Genomic DNA, 20,396 nt, shown 5'->3' on the forward strand with positions numbered 1-20,396 from the left:
AAGAGTAAGGAGAGGAAGAGGAGGAGTAAAGAAGGAGAAGAAGGAAGAGGAAGAGCTAAGGGGAGATGGAGAACGAGAGAGGGGGACATGGAGGCTGATGTTCGCTTGTCTGTAGCAGTCAAAGGTAGTTGGTATATCTAGGTTGGGTATTGGGTTACACCTCTGATTGTAAGGGCATCTTGTTATTGATCATTACTAAATATATAAGCCTTTGGATAATCTAAGCATTAGATTAGATCTGTACTGAGCCTGTGTGGTTGGCAGGATGGTCTGGGCAATGCCCAGCCTTGCAGGGACAGCTTGGAAAATTGGCAGAGCCATCTCCCACACTGGTGTCTCATGGGTGGCAGGGCTAGTGTTTCTGGCTAGCCGTTTCTAGCTGTGGCATGCACATGCTTTCTGGCCACACAACATGGCGGCTGAGCTAGGCAGAGACGCTGCAGCTTAGATAGTCGGCTTGACCAGCAGGTTTTTAAAATAATCACTACAACACACTATAGTACACACATGCCCATATGTTGGGAGCTGACTTTTAGCAGAAAGCGGCTATCATCTTTGCAGCCATCTTGAGCCACATACCCTGATAAGAGACTTGTTTTTCAACAGCCTACAACAACTGAAGCACACTCTGATAAATATCTTGTTTATCCCACATATTTTGTTTTGCTGTTTAGTGACCCCAGCTGCAAGGCACATGTGATATCCATGCCTGCAAAGTGCACGTGGTAAAGTGTCTTCAGCTGTGTTCCCCTGCTTGTGCTTATAAATACCCAGGATTTCCTTGCAAGAGAGACAATAAAGGAGACAATAAGAGGGAGTCAATATAGTGAATGGGAGACAGTAAACCAGACTTGACTACACACTCTGGTTTGTCTTCCATTCTTCAAGTCTCTTTCCCTCCTTCCCTGCCCCCCCCCACACTCTCTCTCTCTTGCTAGACCCTGACCCGCGGACCAGAGCAGCAGAGCAGTCCAGGACATTTTGGCCCCCAAGTGTGGGGCAGCTCGGGCCGGAACACCCATATACTCACACACACAAACACACATACATAATGCATACACAAACAAATGTAATAAAAATTTAGTAATAACCAAGTATCATTCACATGGGAAAAAAAAAAGAAAACTACATGGGAATTCTGTAACTGAAAAGTCGAACTTACTAGATTGGTTCATCAGCAATGTAGACATGAAAGAAGAGCCACTGAACTCACTAAAGACTGGTGAAAAAGAAAAACAACCCAAAGCAGGGCACAGTGTAATACATCTGTAAACCCAGCCACTCAGGTTAAAGTAGGAAGACTGTCAAATCCAGGAGTTTGAGGCCGGACTAAGCAACATTGTAAGATATCATCTTTTCCCTAAAGCTGTATTATCTCACCCAGTGAAGAGTAGTAACAGCCAGAAACTGCAAACAACCTAGATGTCCCTTAACTGAAGAATGGATACAGAAAATGTGGTTCATTTACACAATGAAATACGATGCAGCTATTAAAAACAAGGACATTATGAATTTTGCAGGCAAATGGATGCAACTAGAAAATATCCAGAGTGAGGCAACCCAGACCCAAAAGGACATGCATGGTATATACTCATAAGTGGATATTAGCCATAAAGTACAGGATATGAATTCTTCAATCCACAGACCCAAAGAAGCTAAATAATAAGTAGGACCCAAGAGAAGATATTTGAATCTCACTCAGAAGGAGAAATAAAATAGTCATCAGAGGTGGACAGAGGGAGGGAACCAGGTGGGATAATAATGAGAAAAATGTTTTAAATTTTGTAGAAAAAAACGAATAAAGTCTTAAGCACCTTTAGGAAAACACCAACCTGTCTTAACTATATATACTAGAAGTCCCAGAAGGAGAATAAGACAGAAAAAAATGCTTTAAAAGCATGGACAAATTTTCCTAAAATTTAAACCTCAACAGCAAACCTCAGCCAGGATTTTTAGGTGAACACTGTCAAAGCCACAGACAGGCTGGAGATGGTTCAGGAAGATGAGAGGGATCCTGAGAGTCTGCTGGCCAGTCAGTCCTGCCAATTGGTGATGAGCTTCAAGTTCAGTGGAGGGCCAGACTTCAACCTCTGATCTCGCACTCTACCCTTAAGAGTGTTCAGTGTTCAAAACCACGAAAAACTTAAGTTTAAAGTATTGTAGAGGACAGAGGGGCCCTGAGTGAATGTTTTCTGTTGACATCAACACAGCCTTGGACCCATAGGAAAATGTCAAAGTCTTTCTGAGGTTGGGGCAGGTTCAGATAAGTGGCAAGCCTTTTTCTGGTCTTAGTGCAAATATTGATAGTATGTATAGAAAATGTCCACCATAGCTCTCTCCACTGTATTTACAGCCTGAAGACTGTTCCCCTACAGACTACTCCTACTTGGTCACCTGTATATAATAACCCTGCTTCCTCTTTATCTGTAATAACCTGCCTCCATTCAGCTGTATGCAATATACTTGCCTCCCTGTTCCACTGGATCATAGGCAGCAGCTTAAGTCACATTTGGTGAATCTGACTGTTGAGGTTGTATAGAGGCAGGTGAAGGCTTGAAAAGAAAATTGAATTTGTACCCATCCAATTCTCAGGCCATGTTCCCTTTGAGTGGGTTCATGGTATTATGTGGCCCAGCACCCCCTCTCCCCATTTTTTTTTGTCAAAGACCTGAGCACGTCATAGTTGATGGGTTTCTTGGCTGGGTAGCTCTGTGAACATGCCGTCACAATCACTGATCCTCTGCATTTTAAAGTCTCGAATGAAGATTTGATGCAACATTTTTGAAAGATCACTCTTCCTGCTATTTTTCCTTTTCTAAAGTTTCTAAAGTTTTACAGTAAAAAACAATAGCCAGTGTAAATGACATAAATCACAGTCACTGAAAGAGCGTCTCCTGTGTTGTCTTAATTAGCCTCATTTTTACAATTGCAATAACACTTCCATTCTACTGGTGCTTTCTTTGCAGGCATCATTATGGTATTATGCTAAAGTACCGGTGTTAGCCCTAGCAAAACCGATAGTTAATAGTTTTCTGAGTCTCTTGAAGAAACCAAATAATATAGCAAATGGATCTCAACTTTGCCATTATCACAGATCTCACTATGCAGCCCATGCTAACCCAGGACTTTTTATGTAGGCCAGGTTGGATCCACCCGTTTCTGCCTCCCAAGTGTTGGGATTAATAATATGCACTACCAGACCCAGCTTTGAATCTTTTTCTTATAGAAGTAATATAGCTAATTTTGGAAAAATAAGAAAAGATTGCTAGATAAAATGGCTCACACCTGTAATCCCCACTCAGGAGGCTGGAGTAGAAGGATTGAGTGTTCAAGGCCAGCCTAGACTATATAGCAAGAACAAAACAAAACAGAAGGAAAAGGTGAAGACAGAGAAAAGGGGAACAAGAACAACAGTAGAACTTCCTGGGACTAGCAAGTTGGCCCAGTGGGTAAACCTGATGATCACACGAGCCTGATGACTGGAGACTGGAATTCAGTCTCCATGCTCTATGGTGAAAAAGGCAGAATCAGCCCCAGAAAGTTATCCTCTGACAACCCATGGCATGCATGTGCTCACAGTCACAAACATACAGACATTAAACAAAATCATTTACAAATGTACACACTATGATAAATGTTGGCATCTTATTGTATTTTTTTTAGAATCACCATTCCTATGTATTTTGATACAGCCATATTCATAATATATGCAATATGTTCTATTGCTTTTTAACACATTATATGCATTTTTCGTGTTATAGTATAGTCATCTAGTCATTATTTTTACTGGCTAAACTGTTTACCCAGATAAATATGGGCTGGTTCAATAGTAGAACATCACACTCAGTATTTAATCCCCAGTGCCAAGAAAAAAAGTAAAACCATGTTATCATAAATTAGCCATTTTTCTATTAATAGGCATTTAGCTACATTCATACACATGTCAGCATGAAGAGCAGAACAGTTCAAGAACTCGTACTGTGTCCTTGAGCAAGTTATTTGATCTTTAAAAGACACCTACCTCATAAAGTTGTTTTGGGGATTAAATAAAAGTATGTAGTGCATTCAGCACAGTGATTATTCTGAGCATATGGTTCTTGATACATGATAATTAACATTAGTGACTCTGAAATTAATATTTTAATGCATACAACTTTTCATTTCATTGAAAATTTTGGAACTGAGTAGAAAATTTTTTATCAGACTCCATTTATATTTTTCCTGAAATTGATGTTTAAAAGTTGTTTTAAGTAACAGTAGCATTTGTGATTCAGATGAAAGTTCTGTTATACTTGGCTAGCAATTGGGAGCCACACCTGAAGACCTGTGTTCAACCCCTGAGCTCTACCTGGTCAAAAGAGAAACATTCCTACAAGTTACACTCTGTAATCCATACATGCACTGAGGCATGAGGTGCACAAATAGAGTTGCAAAAATTAAAAAAATGAAGATGTAAGATATTAAGGGGGTGTTGGAGAGATAGCTCAGCAGTTAAAAGCACTGGCTGCTCTTTCAGAGGACCTGGGTTTGCTTCCCAGCACTCATGTGGCTACTCACAAGTGTCTGTTACTCTAAAAAAAAAAAAAAAATCGAATGCCCTCTTCTAGCCTCCTCTGGTACTAAGCATACACCCGATACACAGACATCCATGCAGGCAAACTATACAAAGCAATAAGGGAAGCAAAGGAGCATGGAAACCTACTTATCTTAGTTTCTTTGGTCTTTAGTCAACCTTTAAAAAAAATCTTCCCTAGTGTAAGGCAAATTTGGCAGCCAGAAGCTCTTTAGAATGTATCAAAAGCTTGTTCTCATTTGGTTTAATGGATAACTAGTGATTTATAAAACCACAAAATTCTTCTCTTTAAACTTAGGATAACAAGCTGATGTAAGTCTGGGTTTCCTCATCTCTGAAACAGATAACAGGTCTGACCTACCTCTCAAAAAATGAATGATGTCATGTCTTGCTTAAAGACTAGGAGAGCTGGGCATGGTGGCTCTTGCCTTTAACCCCAACACTAGAGAGGCAGAAAAAACAGAGCTCTGTGGATTTGAGGCCAGCCTCATCTGCACAGTACATAGTATATTTCATGCCAGGCTAAGCTACCTAAGTGAGACCCTCAAGAAAATAAAAAAAATAAAAATAAAAGGAATGGGAGAAAGTTAATCATCTTAATTTCCATAACAGACCTGGTTAAAATCTGATTGAATTGAATTATGCATCTTTTCACCAGAAAACAAGTATAGCCACAAAACTGCAAAAATTTAAACTTTTATCAAAGACCCTAAGTTACGTGCTTCTGTTATAGAGAGAAGAGGCTACAGCTGTAAGAGGTGGTAGGTAGGGGGTGTTAGCTAATCTCTCAGATTTACAGTTGTAGACCCTCTAAAATGTTAAATTGTAATACAATTTTATTCTCTGTATATAAGAATTTCAGATTTAAAAATTCAAAGATTGATCATCCTGAGATCCTCTCTCAATGCTGAACAAGCTTGACTCTATTAATCATGTCTTCCAAATAGACTTTTAAATTTTAATGTTTAGTAGAGGGAAGAAATCTGGGATTGTAGTAATTCATCAGAAGAACTCTTTATGAGCATTGATAAGGCCTGGGAATTCGAGGGTGGGGAGGTAGGAGTGGGGGTAGGGGCACATCCTCATAGAAGCAGGAGGAAGGGGGCTAGGATAGGGGGTTCCTGGGCAGGGGGAATGGGGTAAAGGATAACATCTGAAATGTAAATTTTTTTTATCCAATAAAAAAAGAGAAGTCCTGGATTTAATCCTGAGCTCCACAAAAATAGGAAGAAAAACATTTCACTGATGGCAGAGCAAAGCAGCATTTATTTAGAAAGTCGAGCGTTCTTATCTAGATTTTTAAAAAAAAAATTTAAAAGATTAAAAGTTTCTGACTTAGAAAAAAGTATTTTTAAGATGTTTTGTCAAACTGGATAGAGTTAAATTATGTCAATTTTACAAAAACAAAACGGAGGACTGGAGATGTAGTTCAGGAGCATTGCTCTTGGCATGTTGAAGACCTTCCATCCAGCCCCAAGACTGCAATAGATCATTTAAATGAAGTTAATTATAAGAAGGAATGAGGAGAAGGTATTTTCAAAACACAGGTAAGACTGTCATTGCTATCTGTGGCACTACTAACTGGCAGGGTTCATCTGTCTGATCTGTCTGGCTACACAGGTATCTCCTGCCTCCATCACCCGCTCACCCGCTGTGTGCACATCCCTGATATATCAAGACTGTTCCCAGTCAAGGTTGTTTGAATAGCTGTTCTTCCCTGGAGAACCTCAAAAGAGCTCTTACACACAGGTTAGTAGACAAGAAATACAATAAGAGAAGGAATACAAGCAGTGAAGTAACTACAGACCTACAAATGTGGCTCCCTCTAGTAACCACTGCACCATTCCTTCCCATCTGAGGAACAACAGGACAGGAAGGAGTTTCTAGAGCCTAGGAACTTGGACAAACTGGAAATACCATCCATGTTTTACTAAACAGACATATATTATAGAGCTAATTCAACTGCATATAATATATATATATATATTTATGAAATGATATGCATATTTCATATATATATATGACATAATAAATAGAATTACACACAAGGGTTATAATAAGCACACAATGTTGAAGGGAAGGAAGGGTTTGTTTGGTTTACATAATAACTCAGTCACCATCCATTGAGGAAAGCCAAAGCAAGAACTCAACTAGGTGGTTACTTGGGGGCAGGAGCTAATGCTGAGGCCATGGAGGGGTGCTGCTGCTTACTGGCTTGTTCCTTATGGCTTGCTTAGTCAGCTTTCTTATAGAACCCAGGACCACCCAAGGGTGGCCCCACCCACAATGGGCTTGGCAGCTATCATACATCTATCAGTAATAAAAAAAAATGCCCAACAGGCTTGTCTGCAGTCTGATCTTATGGAGACATTTTCTCAATTGAAGCTTGTATCAAGATAACATAAAACTGTCCAACACAGTGGCCACTGCTCTTAGAAGTGAAGGGGATTATTCTAATTGATGGGTGGCATCAAATCTGATCTTTTTCTTTTGTTTTGTTTTTTAAATAAGCAAATAGGAAATCATTCAGAGAGGAATCAAAAAGCACTAATAAACTTAATAAACAATTATATATTACAGACATAATTACCAAAAAATTAATTTGTTATACAATGAAGAAAAGAAAACTGAAAACTCATTCCTCTGGGGAAAAAAGGCAAGATTTCTAACCCTGAAGAATTGTAAGAGTGTTGACTTGTCTAAAGATGAATGGATACATCAAGTAGCAATTTAGGAAATCATATTACACATATCTCAGAAGAGATTATTTGACAAGCTTTTCCACTGGTGTTTAGTGACATGTCAGTGACAGAAAAAGAAGAAAAATGTCTTCAGCATAGAAACAATAAAGTTTAAGAGCAGAACAGCAAAAGCCAGTGAGCTAGCTAAGTGGGTAAAGACGTCTGCTGCTTAGTCTGAAGCCCTGAGATTGATTTTTAGTGCCTACAAGTAAGGGATGAAGATGACAGTGTGGTCACATTGAACTCAGAGGTATACCTCCAATTTTGTAAAGATACACAATTCTGGATCCTGGTGATGAATGAGTCAGCTCATCAGGAGCTCCCTGACGAAGCTAATTAAACAGTATAAGGACAGTGGACCAATTTAAAGCAGTTTGCTAACAGTGTTACAGGAATGTTAAATAAATAATAATAGTAATAAAGGCATAATTAATGGTACATAAGCCAGGGAGCTAAGGGATTTGAGTCTTAGTCTTAGCCAATTTCCTTTGTGAGCTTCAGTGAGCAATTTATGCTACTAATTAGTATGAATAAATAGCATTATGGACTGGAGGTTAGTATTTTAATTCCTAACAACTGAAGAATGAAGCTGAAGTTGGCTACTAAACATGACTGGCAATGAACAAATGGCTCACATTTTACTGTATACTTGATCCATAATATTTCATATCTGTAGAAAGAGCCATTCACTCTGTATCACAATCATATAAAAATATATTAAACAAAGGTGTTTGAGCTTCTACAATTAACAGTTAAATCTAAGTCACCATGACACTATCTAAACTTTGTATTCATATAAAAACATGATTGTTTTATAAGCGGTACATGATACCTCCTCCCTACTAGCAACAATGCAATAAACTGACTCCTTTGTTGTTACAGGCTTTTCATTTTTCAAAGCACTTTCACAAATATTAGTTGAAGCAGCCTTACCTATAATCTGGCCACTTCTTGTACACACATATTAAGTATGAGTTGATATTACAGAAAACACTATCACCTTCCCACTGCTCACAACATACTCCTCTGTCTATACAGAATTTCTTCTTCTTTCAAAGCATTTTCACACACATCAACTGGAGCAGAATGATCTTTCCATTCTTTGTATCATCCAATGAAAATAATCCCCCAAAGAAAAGCAACTAAGAACAACTAAGATGATTTTGAGGCAACTAGTTCATGATTCTTTTCTGGGAGAGGAGGAGTTTTTGAGACAGGATATTATGTAGTCTTGGCTGGTCTCAAATTCACTAGGTAGCCAAGGATGTCTTTAAACTTCTCATTCTCCCATCTCTACCTCTCAAGTGCTGGGATCACAGGCATGTACCATAAAGTCCAGTCATAACAACTTTTTAACTGGATTCAACACTCCCAAAAGTGTTAGAAGCAGAGCAACTCTTCAGGGCAGTAAGTTGATGCCCTTTTCCTTCAGGATGGCTTAGGAGGCATCAGGACAGAATGACTAAAGTGTAAGTGGGAACTGAGCTGCAGATATAGCTTGGTTAGTAGTGTGCTTGCTTAGCATGCAAGAGACTATGGGTCTCATCCCAGAGCCCCATAAACTAGGCATAGTTTTTCAAAAACAACAACCACGAAATATAAGTATGAGAGCCAGGCACATGACTTTAATCTCAACCTTCAGAGGGCAGAGACAGGTAAGGAGCTACATAAGAGAGAGACTCTGTCTCAAGAAACCAAAAACAAACAAAAACTCCTTTGTTATAAGCACAGGCCTACAGTGTAATAAATGCTCACTGGAATAATTAATAATTACTAATTATCACTAAAGGACAAACACTGTACTCAGACTTTCAGAGTATCTGTTCAGGAGTTAAAAGAAAAAAATCACTTCAAGGCCAGTTTCTCCATGAGACCCTATCTCAATAAAATATGTTATATCACATTAATATAAAAAAAATCTTCTCCTCATTGTCTCTTTAAAAATTAGAACTTGGGGCTAAAGATATGGCTCAGCAGTTAAGAACACTGGATGCTTTAACCAAGGATGCAACAACCTTGAAGGATAAGCAAGGCATACTGCTCTCTGGGGTATGCTGCTTTGGCCAAGTATGGCATGGCTCCACAAGTGTGGTCAGTTGTCCACCAAAGTGTATGCACTTCAGTCACTAAGAAACTCAAATCTCAAGAAAACTGTTAGGAAGGGGAAGGAGAAAGGCAAAGTTAGATGTTTGATAACAAACTAGTAAATAACTACTCGAAGCCACAAAAAAAAAATGCTAGATGTTTTCCTCACAAAGTCACAGATCAGTTCCCATAAAAACTTTAAATGAAAGCTCACTTTTTATTTAATTTGTAATTTAAACAAAAATATTATGATCACTAATGTCACTGCAACTCTCTGTTCAAATTATTAAAATGTAACTGACAGAATGAGATATGTGTATCTAGTTAAAAGTGCCTGCAGAGTACGCATAACTAGAGTATTAAAAGTAAAATTCTTTTGTTAAGATTTGGATTTTTATTTTTAATTTATTTTTTAATTTTTAATTTTAATGAGTGTTTTGTTTGCATGTATGTATGTTTACCACATGCACACGTGGTACTCACAGAAGGCAGAAGAGAGAATCAGATCCCTCTTCTGAAGTAATAGTTGTAAGCTATCATGTGGGTGCTAGGAATTGAACCTCAGTTCTCTGTAAGAACAGCTAGTGTGCTCTTAATTGCTCAGCTATCTTTCCAGTCTTAAAAGTAAAATTCTTAAACCATCTTAATTATAATAACCAAATATTAATAAAACTGATCAAATGTTGTATGTTATTAAATACAAAAACAAATAACAGGAGATGGTGATGCTTCTCTGTGGTAAGACACTTGGCAAGTATATGCAAAACCTATTCCATCCCTAGTACCACAAAAAGTAATGATAGCATCTGCCTAGTGTGTGTGCATGGCCCTGTGCACAGCCCTGAATTGCATCCCCAACACCAATACACAAACTCAGTAAAATTTACATTTTTACAATTAACCAAGAAAAACATGTTCACTGACTAATATTTTAGAACCAAACAACCACAGAAGATAAAAATAGAAGCACAACAGTTCTCAGATCATTTTGGTCTCTTTAAAAATAAATATATATTATTCATAAGTTAAAGGAAAGAAGAATTCATTAAACCCACAATCATCAAAAGTTCCTAAACTGAGGCTGGCAAGACTGATCTGCCCGGTGGGTAAATGAGCTTGCAACCAAGGGTGACAACATGAGTCCAGTCTCCAGAACCTGCACAGTACAGGGAAAGAGCCAACTCCAACAAGTTATTCTCTGATCTACACACATACACACAATAAATAAAGTTTTTAAAACATTTAAGTTTCTAAAACATACTAATGTTGACATATAAAACAGAGAAAAATATTACTATATTACTAACAGGAAAAAACATTTATGGTATGTACATTCCTTATCTAAATTATATGAGAACAAATTCTCTTTAACATCCAGGAAACATCTGCCTAAGATGTACAGAGAATAGTCAGAAAAGCCACAGTGTCCTGGATATCATCCCCACTCCTGCGTCTATTCTACTTTATTGCTTTGGTGGAATAGTCAGATAAAGTGTACGATGAAGTATTATTACCATGAGCACTTACACTGAAACATGAGTCTCTGGGTCTGGAGAGACAGCTCAGGGGTTAAGAACAGGTGCTGCTCTTTCAGAGTACCTGCGTTCAGGTCTCAGCACCTCTGTTGAGCAACTCATAATCACCAGCATCAGATCTGACTTCTTCCTCAGACTTCTCATGCAACCACACACGTGATATGCATACAACATACATACACAAAAAACATACACATAATTGAAAAATAAATTATCTTTAGAAACCTAGTGTTTCTCTGAAAATCAAACTTAAGTGGGCATCCTATATTTTTATTTACTAAACCAGGAAATTCTATCTTTTAGAATAAATCTATTTCAGAAAATACCAAACTCACTGACAGAAAGAGATTTAGTCTCAGGAAAGTTAGGCAATTATTTACCTTGTAGAAACTTCTTGAATTCAAAGCCACCATAAACACTTCCCATTGAAGTAACTGTAAGAAAAAAAAAAAAAAACAGACAAAAATTTAAGACAATTACAAAGATTTGACTTTAAGCCAATCAGTGGGACTCTGAAAATATTGCTTTTAGATACAGAATATTAAAGGGAGATCTTATTAATGAGTTCAGTATAAATAGAGGGCAAAATAGGTTTTTAAAGTACAATGACTGTGTGGGGGTTGGCAATGCCATGAGCTCTTTTCACCTATATTTAGCACCTATAATCAACACAGGACTGTTCCTTTAGATGCTATTCTACATGAAAGACCATGATTATGGGACACTCCAAACTGCAACTATTGATCAGAGTACAAGATGCCAGTAACTAATGTTGAATTTAAGACTTAATTAAAATATTGGCCCTTCTTTTTTTTCTGTGAAATAGAAGATATTTTGCCAAGCCGGGCAGTGGTGGCGCATGCCTTTAATCCCAGCACTTGGGAGGCAGAGGCAAGTAGATTTCTGAGTTCGAGACCAGCCTGGTCTACAGAGTGAGTTCCGGGACAGCCAGGGCTACACGGAGAAAACCTGTCTGGAAAAACCAAAAAGAAGAAGGAAGAAGGAAGGAGAAGAGGAGGGAGGAGGGAGGGGGGAGGGGGGAGGGGGAGGGGGAGGGGGAGGGGGAGGGGGGAGGGGGGAGGAGGAGGAGGAGGAGGAGGAGAAGGAGGAGAAGGAGAAGGAGAAGAAGAAGAAGAAGAAGAAGAAGAAGAAGAAGAAGAAGAAGAAGAAGAAGAAGAAGAAGAAGAAGAAGAAGAAGAAGAAATAATAATAATAATAATAATAATAATAATAATAATAATAATAATTTTGCCAGTCAACTGGGTTAAGAATTACTTGTACCTAGATTTCAAAGAAGAGCAAATGTTTTGTCCTCTTTTTAAACTGAATTTAATTAGAACTTCCCTTCTCTTTTCAGGATCCCAGAGGCTGGCCCTCCCTAAGAGATGCAGGGAGAAGCTGTTCTCTGAATACACTGAAGGATGAACCTCTGAGATGAAAACAAGAATTGTCTTTTAAAAAGTCTTTAGTGAATCTAAACACAGAGCACAGAGATAACTAACACTCTGCTCTCCTTTGCTTCAGAAATGTTAGCTGTTACGCCTTTACCCATTAAGATGAAAGATCTGACCATTCTAAAAGCAAAGATATAACAAGACTGATGTTGAACAAGACGAGATTTCCTCAATGAAGAGTCAGAAGAAAAACTGGAGGAAAATAGAAAAACATAAAAATAGGAAAGAAAATTTTAGAAAAGAAAATTCCACAAATCCACTATCTAAATAATAGAAACTTCTGTAGAAGAACTGCAAGCAAAATTTACCACCCCAAAGGACCTGAGTTACATGAAAAAGGCTGAGCACCGGGCTCAATGGAGAGAAAGTGACCCCAGCAAGGCCCAGCGTTGCACAGAACAAAGAGCAGGGGCTGCTGTCCTCAGCCTGCTCCTCTTCCTGAGCACATTAGACTACATTCCATAGGCTCCTTTACATATGCAGACCAGTTACGACCATGGGACTAAGTCTCAGTCAAAAGAACGGGAACAAAAGTAATCTATGTAATTTCCAAACCTACTCTTAAAAATATTTGCATTATAAACCTTGTTCTCTTTCTCCATCCTTAGCTGAATGGGTAGATATTAGAGAGTCTAGGGAAACATGAAGCCACAATAATGAAATATCTTAGATTCTAAATTAAAACAACCCCCCCCCCACGCACACACATGGTGATAAAGGAAAAACCAACATTTCATCTATTAGGTCACTGAAATTTCAAAATTATCTATTATGTCTAATAAAACAAAGGTTTAAAAAAGTATTATATAAGCTTACAGGGAGAAAAAGAAAAATAGGTCATGTACAGGATAATTATAAAGATGTCAGAATTTCCAATAGCAACAGATGAGTTACTAAAGGAATGGAGTGAAGACAATTTCAGAAATACAAAATCTCAAGAAATTTACCTTCCCAACCCTCTTTGTCAGGAAGCTGCTAAAATCTAACAGCCATTACAACAGTGAGTAAGTCAAGAAATAAAAAAAAAAAAAAAAAAAAGTGGGACTCAGAAAACAAAATCCAACACAAGAGGAAAATAAATCAAGAAACACTGTGATTAATGATGGAGAGAAGACCCCAAAATAAAGAGTTAAGTATCAGATACAGAAAGTACCAAAATTAGGACATGTTGAAGGCCAGCATGGTGGCTTATTCCCATAACCCTACCACTCAGAAGGCTAAGGCAATAGTACTGCTATGAATTCAAGGACAATCTCGGCTACCCAGTGATACTTTGTATAGTATCAAAGAAGACACTGATACTACAGCTTATTAGAATGCATAGTATGAAAGACTATTGTGGATCCCCAGCAGCACATAAACCAGCTGTGAAAGCATACACCTGTAATTCTAGTACTCTGGAAATAAAGGAAGGAGGAGCCCAAGTTTAGGGTTACCCTTGGCTATATTGAGTCACAAGTCAACCTGGACCACAGAAGACCTGTTCTTTAAAAACCAATAATAACAGCTGGGCAGTGGTGGCCCACGCCTTTGATCCCAGCACTCAAGTTGGCAGAGGCAAGTAGATCTCTGAGTTCAAGGCTAGCCTGGTCTACAGAACAAGTTCTAGGACAGCCAAGGCCACATAGGGAAACCTTGTCTCAAAAAACCAAAACAAACAAACAAAAGCTAATAATAATGATTCCTTTTTTAAAAAATTTAAGGGGCTTGAGAGATGGCTCAGCAGCTAATAGTGCCTAGGGCTCTTATAAAGAAGCAGAGTTCAATCCCCAGAAACCAAGTGGGCAGTTCACAAGTTCTATAATTCGAACTCCAGAAGGCTCCAACACCTTTAGCCTCCATAGGCATGGGCATTCACATGTACATCCCTATACACAGAAACAAACATAAAATTAAAAATAAGCATTTTTTAATGAAAAGGATAATACATTACAAATAAGTTTAGAAACAGGTAATTAAAAGCAATCAATTAATATGGTTAAAAGTCTTGGGCTTTAGGAGGAAATAAGTCAGGAGGCTGGGCCAGGGCCATCATATAGCCCTTTTGGGGGTCTATGTATCTATACTGTACATCTGCATATATGTGCAAGAAATTGTGTGCATGCATTTGTGTGGAGGCCAGTGGTTGACACTGCATTTCTTCCTTAATTGTTTCTTGACCTTATTTTGCCTTCTTTTCACCTGTACATGGTATTTGAGTGTGTGTGCGCGTGTGTGTGTGTGTGTGTGTGTGTGTGTGTGTGTGTGCGCGCACATGTGTATGAAGGACCAAGATTGATGTTAGCAATCTTCCTCAATTGCTCTTCCATTTTATTCTGTGAGGTAGGGTCTTTTGAATCCAGAGCTCACCCATATTGCTAGTCTGCTGGGACCCTTAGTCTCTGCCTTGCTAGGCTCTAACTATCAGCAGTTTACCACACCCATCCAGCATCTCGGTAAGTTCTGGACATGGGCACTCTCAGCCTAGGCTGATCTGGACCTCAGTATATATGACAGGCTGACCTCAAACTCAAAGCAGTCCTCCTGCCTCGGCCTCCCAAGTGTTGTGACCCACCATGCCTGGCCTAAACTAGCCCACTATTAAAATTGTGTACCTATATAGCTGTTAAAATCTAAAACAAAGGAAGTTTGTGTGTTTCAAAACACAAACTTAATGAAGTAGATCTCTACATGATGACACAAAACACTGACCATTTTTACTAAAAGCACACGAGACTGTAATACACCAATTCTGTTTCTTTTTTCTTTTTTTCTTTCTTTTAATTTTTTCAAGACAGGGTTTCTCTACATAGCACTGGTTGTCTTGGAACTGACTCTATAGTCAAGGCTGGCCTAGAACTTAAGAGAGGAGTTTCTACCTCAAAAATGCTGGGATTAAAGGTATGTGCCACTGTTTCTTTTAAAAGATAGTAACTGTGCACACATACACAGAAAAATCTAGAATATATACTGAATGTTAATAATTATTCCAAGGAGTCATATAACTAGAAAGTCTCACTCTCCAAATATGTTTCTATAATGACACACTATGTCAAGTGTATATCATCTTTTTCTTTATAGATTACAAACATAAGTACATGAAGATATATAATGTAATATATATATATATATATATATATATAATATATAATGCAAATGCCATCTATGCCAGATATGCTGAGAAGTCCATTAGCTCAAAATGTCCATGAAATTGGGTTTCTGGACAAGAATATACACCATTCATCATTTCTTTTCTTTTTAGTCTTCTTTTCTTTTATTTTTGCCCTTTTTTGCAATTGCCAAAGTCTAAACATGAAGAAAAGGTAAAATTGATATAATTTTTTTTGTGAAAAAGATAAAACTAAGAGCAAAAGTAAAATTTTTTAAGCAATTTTAATTTAAGAAAGCTATATATTCTCACAATAATAATCCTATGTATCTTCCCTATATTGCACTTACAAATCTATTACCAAATACCTATTAAAAGTCATTTTGCCGGGCAGTGGTGGCGCATGCCTTTAATCCCAGCACTTGAGAGGCAGAGGCAGGTGGATTTCTGAGTTCAAGGCCAGCCTGGTCTACAGAGTGAGTTCCAGGACAGCCAGGGCTACACAGAGAAACCCTGTCTCGAAAAATCAAAAGTCATTTTGCTTTATAACTACACTAGAAATGAAACTTTGACAAATTGAAATTTTTATATAAATTATGTATCACAACACAACAAAACAGATAATTTACTTACTAGTTATTATACAATGCAGAGAATTTGGCAGGTGCTTAGAACGTAATGCTTCTATGGATATCACTAGCTGCCCATCTAGCAATGCTCTCTTTGGTATTCCTGCTGCACACTTCCAGTAAATTATTAAATATCTTAAAATCTGAAAAGAGCACAATTCAAATAAAACATAATCTTTAAAATCATGGTCCTAACAAATTTGTATGATACAGTTAAAACTCTATTATAAAATACTGTATTCCCTCTTCTTCAATCTTCTTCCTCTTCTTCTCCCTGCCCCCCATCTTTGCCCTATCTCCTGAATAAACCCCACTTGGAACTGTTAAAAAGAAAAAAAATACTGTATTCCAGCTTATGAAATGACAGATTCACATTTGCTCAGATTATAGCATCTAAACACAAAAATACATAAGTAGACAGTACAATTCAATGCAATGCACACCAAGACAGGAAATTAAGAAATTAGGTTGCTGGGTAAGATCACTTGGAAATGAAAATTTTAAAAAGAATTGAACAGCAGTTTGTTTTTATTTTCTTGCCCAAATAAAAGCCAACTATGAAAAAGAGTAGCATCTAGTTATGAATTATCTTTGTCATTCATTAAATCCACATTTTGAAGGTCAAAATAAGATAAATGCTTAGCTATGTTATTTGAGAATGTTGGAAAGGGACTGGAGAAATGGCTCTAAGGTTAAGAGCACTTGACTGTTCTTGCAGAAGACCAGAGTTCTGTTCCTGGCACCCACAGGGCACCTCACAACTTCATGTTTGCTTTGTAGAACAAGCTGGCCTCAAACACCCAGTTCCACCTGCCACTGACTCCTAAAAGCTGGGACTAAAGGCATGAACTACATACTGGCCTAAAAGACTCATTTTAATGTGTATGAGTGTTTTGTGGTATATTCATACATGGACCACATCTTTGCTGCCCATGGAGATCAGATGGCACACTGCCACCAGGATTCTGGGAATCAAATTTTGGGCCTCTGCAAGGGCCCAAAATCAACAAATCTCTCAGACAATACCTTTATTTATTTATTTATTTATTTATTTATTTATTTATTTAGGGCTGGGAGCTCTCAGTTTGGGAACCAAGATCCCAATTTGTACCAAAGATTATGAAGATGGTTTCTGGACACTTTTACAGCCTATCTTCTATCTTCCTTCACATTATCTTCTGATTTCCTGTGCTCTCTCTGTTCAGATTTTTTTCAAGTGCCTTTATGTGTAATGATAGCAGTTGGGAAAAGAATAGTGACTGGTGGATGAGTCAGAGCCCTGGGTTCCATCCCAGGTTCTGTCATCTTGTAAAATCTAATTCCCCAACTTCCTTTGACAACGACAAAGAAGACACCAAGGACTAGGAATATTCTAAGTTATCTCAGAACCTATGATTCTGTATTCATCTGTGCAGTGTTCTTTAGAAGGTCTGGAGTTAAGTGTTCCATTAGGTAATGGCTGCCAAGTTCAGCAACGGAGTGAACACATGTTGCTAGCTGCCACCAGGTGAACATTCAATGCCATCTTCCAGAACTAAACAGTTCCCAGTCCACATGTATAGGAATATGCACGTATGCATGAGCCCTTAAATTCAATCTTCAGCACTTCAGGGTGGCTGCCCCGAGGGCATATTGCACCTTATCTTACTGATTGGTTCCTCCTTGCCTACCATCTGACTCCCTGATCTCCTACCCTTTCATGATTGCACATTTCCTTCTCACCTTTCCAAGTCCCCTCTCATTATAGCTGGGTAGAAAATGCTAAGAATCAAGTTGGCTGACCTACAAGCCCCATCTCAGAATTACCTCAGATATGGCAAACACCATAGTTGGTGACCCTTCAGGTTCTCAGCTTTAGGTGGTGGTGTTAGTGTACATAATGGCAAAGCCCGGAACACACGGACCCACGAGGCTGATGGATGGTCCTGCACCTCATACATCAAACCTCATGGCCTTCCCACAGTCCCAAAGAAAGCGGGATTTTAATTTTTCTAGCCATTCACGGCATTTTCTCCTCCACCTCAGGAATCGCCAGATCCCTCCACCCAAACTTTGAGGGCCTCCTCACAACGCCCTCTTCTCAGAAGTGTCTTTCTCTCCCTTCCCAGCATCACCTCGCAGACAGCCAAAGCCGTCCTTCCCATTCCGTAAGGAGAGCGTAAGGAGAGCGGCTACAGCTCTCAGGACTGCCAGCTGGTCACAAACTCCTCCTCAGCTAGAGCTTCGACCGGGTAGAGCGCCCACGCCGGGCAGTTCTTTCCCGCCGGACTGTGCGCTCGCCCCGCCCCCAGCCCTCGCGCCTGCGCAGTGCAGGAGCTGCCTGAGGCGGCCCGCATCAGTAGGCGCGTGGGCGGGAGGACAGGTGGCGCAGCTGCCGAGGTTGGAGGCGAGCCGGGAAGAGGCCGGGCGGTGACTTCTCCTGAGACTTTCCCACGGTCTCCCCAAGACGCGGCCCTCAGCCCTTTTCAAAGCGCTCTGACCGCCCTCGGCATTTTCCAGGGCTGGTCCCTGGAAAGCTGCGGCTGCGTAGTGCAGGATTCCCAAGCCGGTCCTAGACCCCAGATGGCTTTGCCTTCTGTTCTGCGGGCGGTGCCTGGGACCAAGCTCCGCTTCCCACATCTAACAGAGGGAAATATGGGTGGCCAAAAACTGAATTTTAGGTGAACAATCTTTTTACCCCGTGTTATGAGTGGCATGCAATAAGATTTGTAACAAATACTAAGAAAATTATTTTGAAGTTCAAAGCTGCAGGTACTATATTGTATCAGGCAACTTTTCCCCAAGCTTCTCTCCAGTCTATTCCAAGAGGATCCTGGGAGCTTCCCAGCCCCCACTACACCCTTCCTTCCCCCCCCCCCCCCCACGTTTGACTTCACAGAACGTGTGGCTGACAAGCAGCTCTGAGTGTCTCTAGCTGGAAGGAAGGGAGAGATAGTCCTACAGGCACAGAACGGGTTTAGTGAGATGGACTTAGGCTCACAACTATCCGGAATCTGACAGATTGTTCCTTGGACTGCCAAAAGAAGATGCTGGTTTGAGAGATTCTTGCCTGGCAACGAGTTACCCAAGGAGAAGGGTGGAACAGGGCGTTGGCCGCTTTCCTTTAGAGAAAATTCTTCCTCTGCAGAAGTTGGGATTAGACAGAACAGGCTGTGGCGCTGGCAGAGTGCCTGCCCAGTACACATCCTTGGTGCTCCTTTAAAAAAACATGTCTCTTGGGACCTGAAGTACACCCCTTTCCAGTGCACTCAGAGCTGTTGCCCGTGGTCCCCATCTCAGGTGTTCACAGCTAGACATCCTGGAGAGGTGGCTTTTACTTCTGGAATATTCATTTTAATCATCAGAATTGATAAGAAAAATAAAGCTGGCATTTGGGAAGTCGCTGGAGTCTTTCCCTCCTTTTCACATCTCTTTTTTAAAAAAAAAAATTTCCCACTGAAAATGTCAGCTCAGCAGAAATACTCCACCTTGAAAATACCACTGGAGATGAAGGGCGGAGGAACGATAGCTAATGGCAAAGTACTTCAGGTGAGTTGGCTGTCTTGGCTTCGAGCCCTCCTCCTTGGAATGAGCCTCAGGGATAAAGGTACAGGGAACACCCAACACTATTCTGTAGTAGCCATGTACCTAACAAAGGTAGCCGGGGAAAGAGTGCTCTCACTATTGGATCTAGACCAGAGTTGGGGGAGCCTTTGATATGAGGGTCCACCTTCAGGACTCCCATGTCTTTTATTCTTGTAATTAGCCAAGGTTTGATATGTCTGCTGAACGCTGACTCTGCTAGACACACTCTACTTCTTTTTAGCTCCACTTGTTAAAAGTAATCATCTATGTAACAGGTATTATAAACAATTGGCTCCAGGGACAAGCTGTTTAACACCCAGTTTGTAAATGTCAAGCCAGAATCTTAAAACAAAAACATCTCTTAAGTCTTCTTTGCACTTCTCTGCAGCTACCCAGTGTTTCTCCCACCTGGATGTGACCTGCTAGCTGCCTGGCAGTTTTGTAGTGTGAGATTATTGATGTTACCATAAAATGCTAATCCTGCTCTACAAGATCCAAAGAAGCAAGGCAAGTGATACCCTCACCTCCCACAGACCAGGGCTGGAGTAAGCCACAGCTTCCACTGAGCTTTCTTACCCATCAGTCTGTGTCTCCAGCCTGTTTTGACATAGTAAGTTATATGCTGTGGGATACCACATTATGAAACCATGTCTACTCAGATTCCTTCCTTGGGCCAGTAAATGCCACAGTCAGAAGGGACTGCTGAGGGGACCACTTATCGTCAATA

At 39.6% G+C, this 20,396-nt stretch overlaps 1 protein-coding gene across 1 annotated transcript in view; it reads right to left on the bottom strand.

Moving 5' to 3' along the window:
• Positions 1 to 18,368, bottom strand: part of Top6bl (TOP6B like initiator of meiotic double strand breaks) — a 72,730-nt gene extending 54,362 nt beyond the window's left edge. Inside the window, 3 exon segments of the mRNA XM_034518363.2 lie at positions 11,315 to 11,368; positions 16,110 to 16,248; positions 18,220 to 18,368. Of these exon segments, the coding sequence (XP_034374254.2) occupies positions 11,315 to 11,368; positions 16,110 to 16,248; positions 18,220 to 18,249 (223 nt within the window). The 5' untranslated portion in view covers positions 18,250 to 18,368.
• Between the last annotated feature and the right edge of the window lie 2,028 nt (positions 18,369 to 20,396).

The sequence above is a fragment of the Arvicanthis niloticus genome, chromosome 1 (assembly GCF_011762505.2).
Source record: "Arvicanthis niloticus isolate mArvNil1 chromosome 1, mArvNil1.pat.X, whole genome shotgun sequence".
In the NCBI taxonomy this organism is placed as follows: Eukaryota; Metazoa; Chordata; class Mammalia; order Rodentia; family Muridae; genus Arvicanthis; species Arvicanthis niloticus.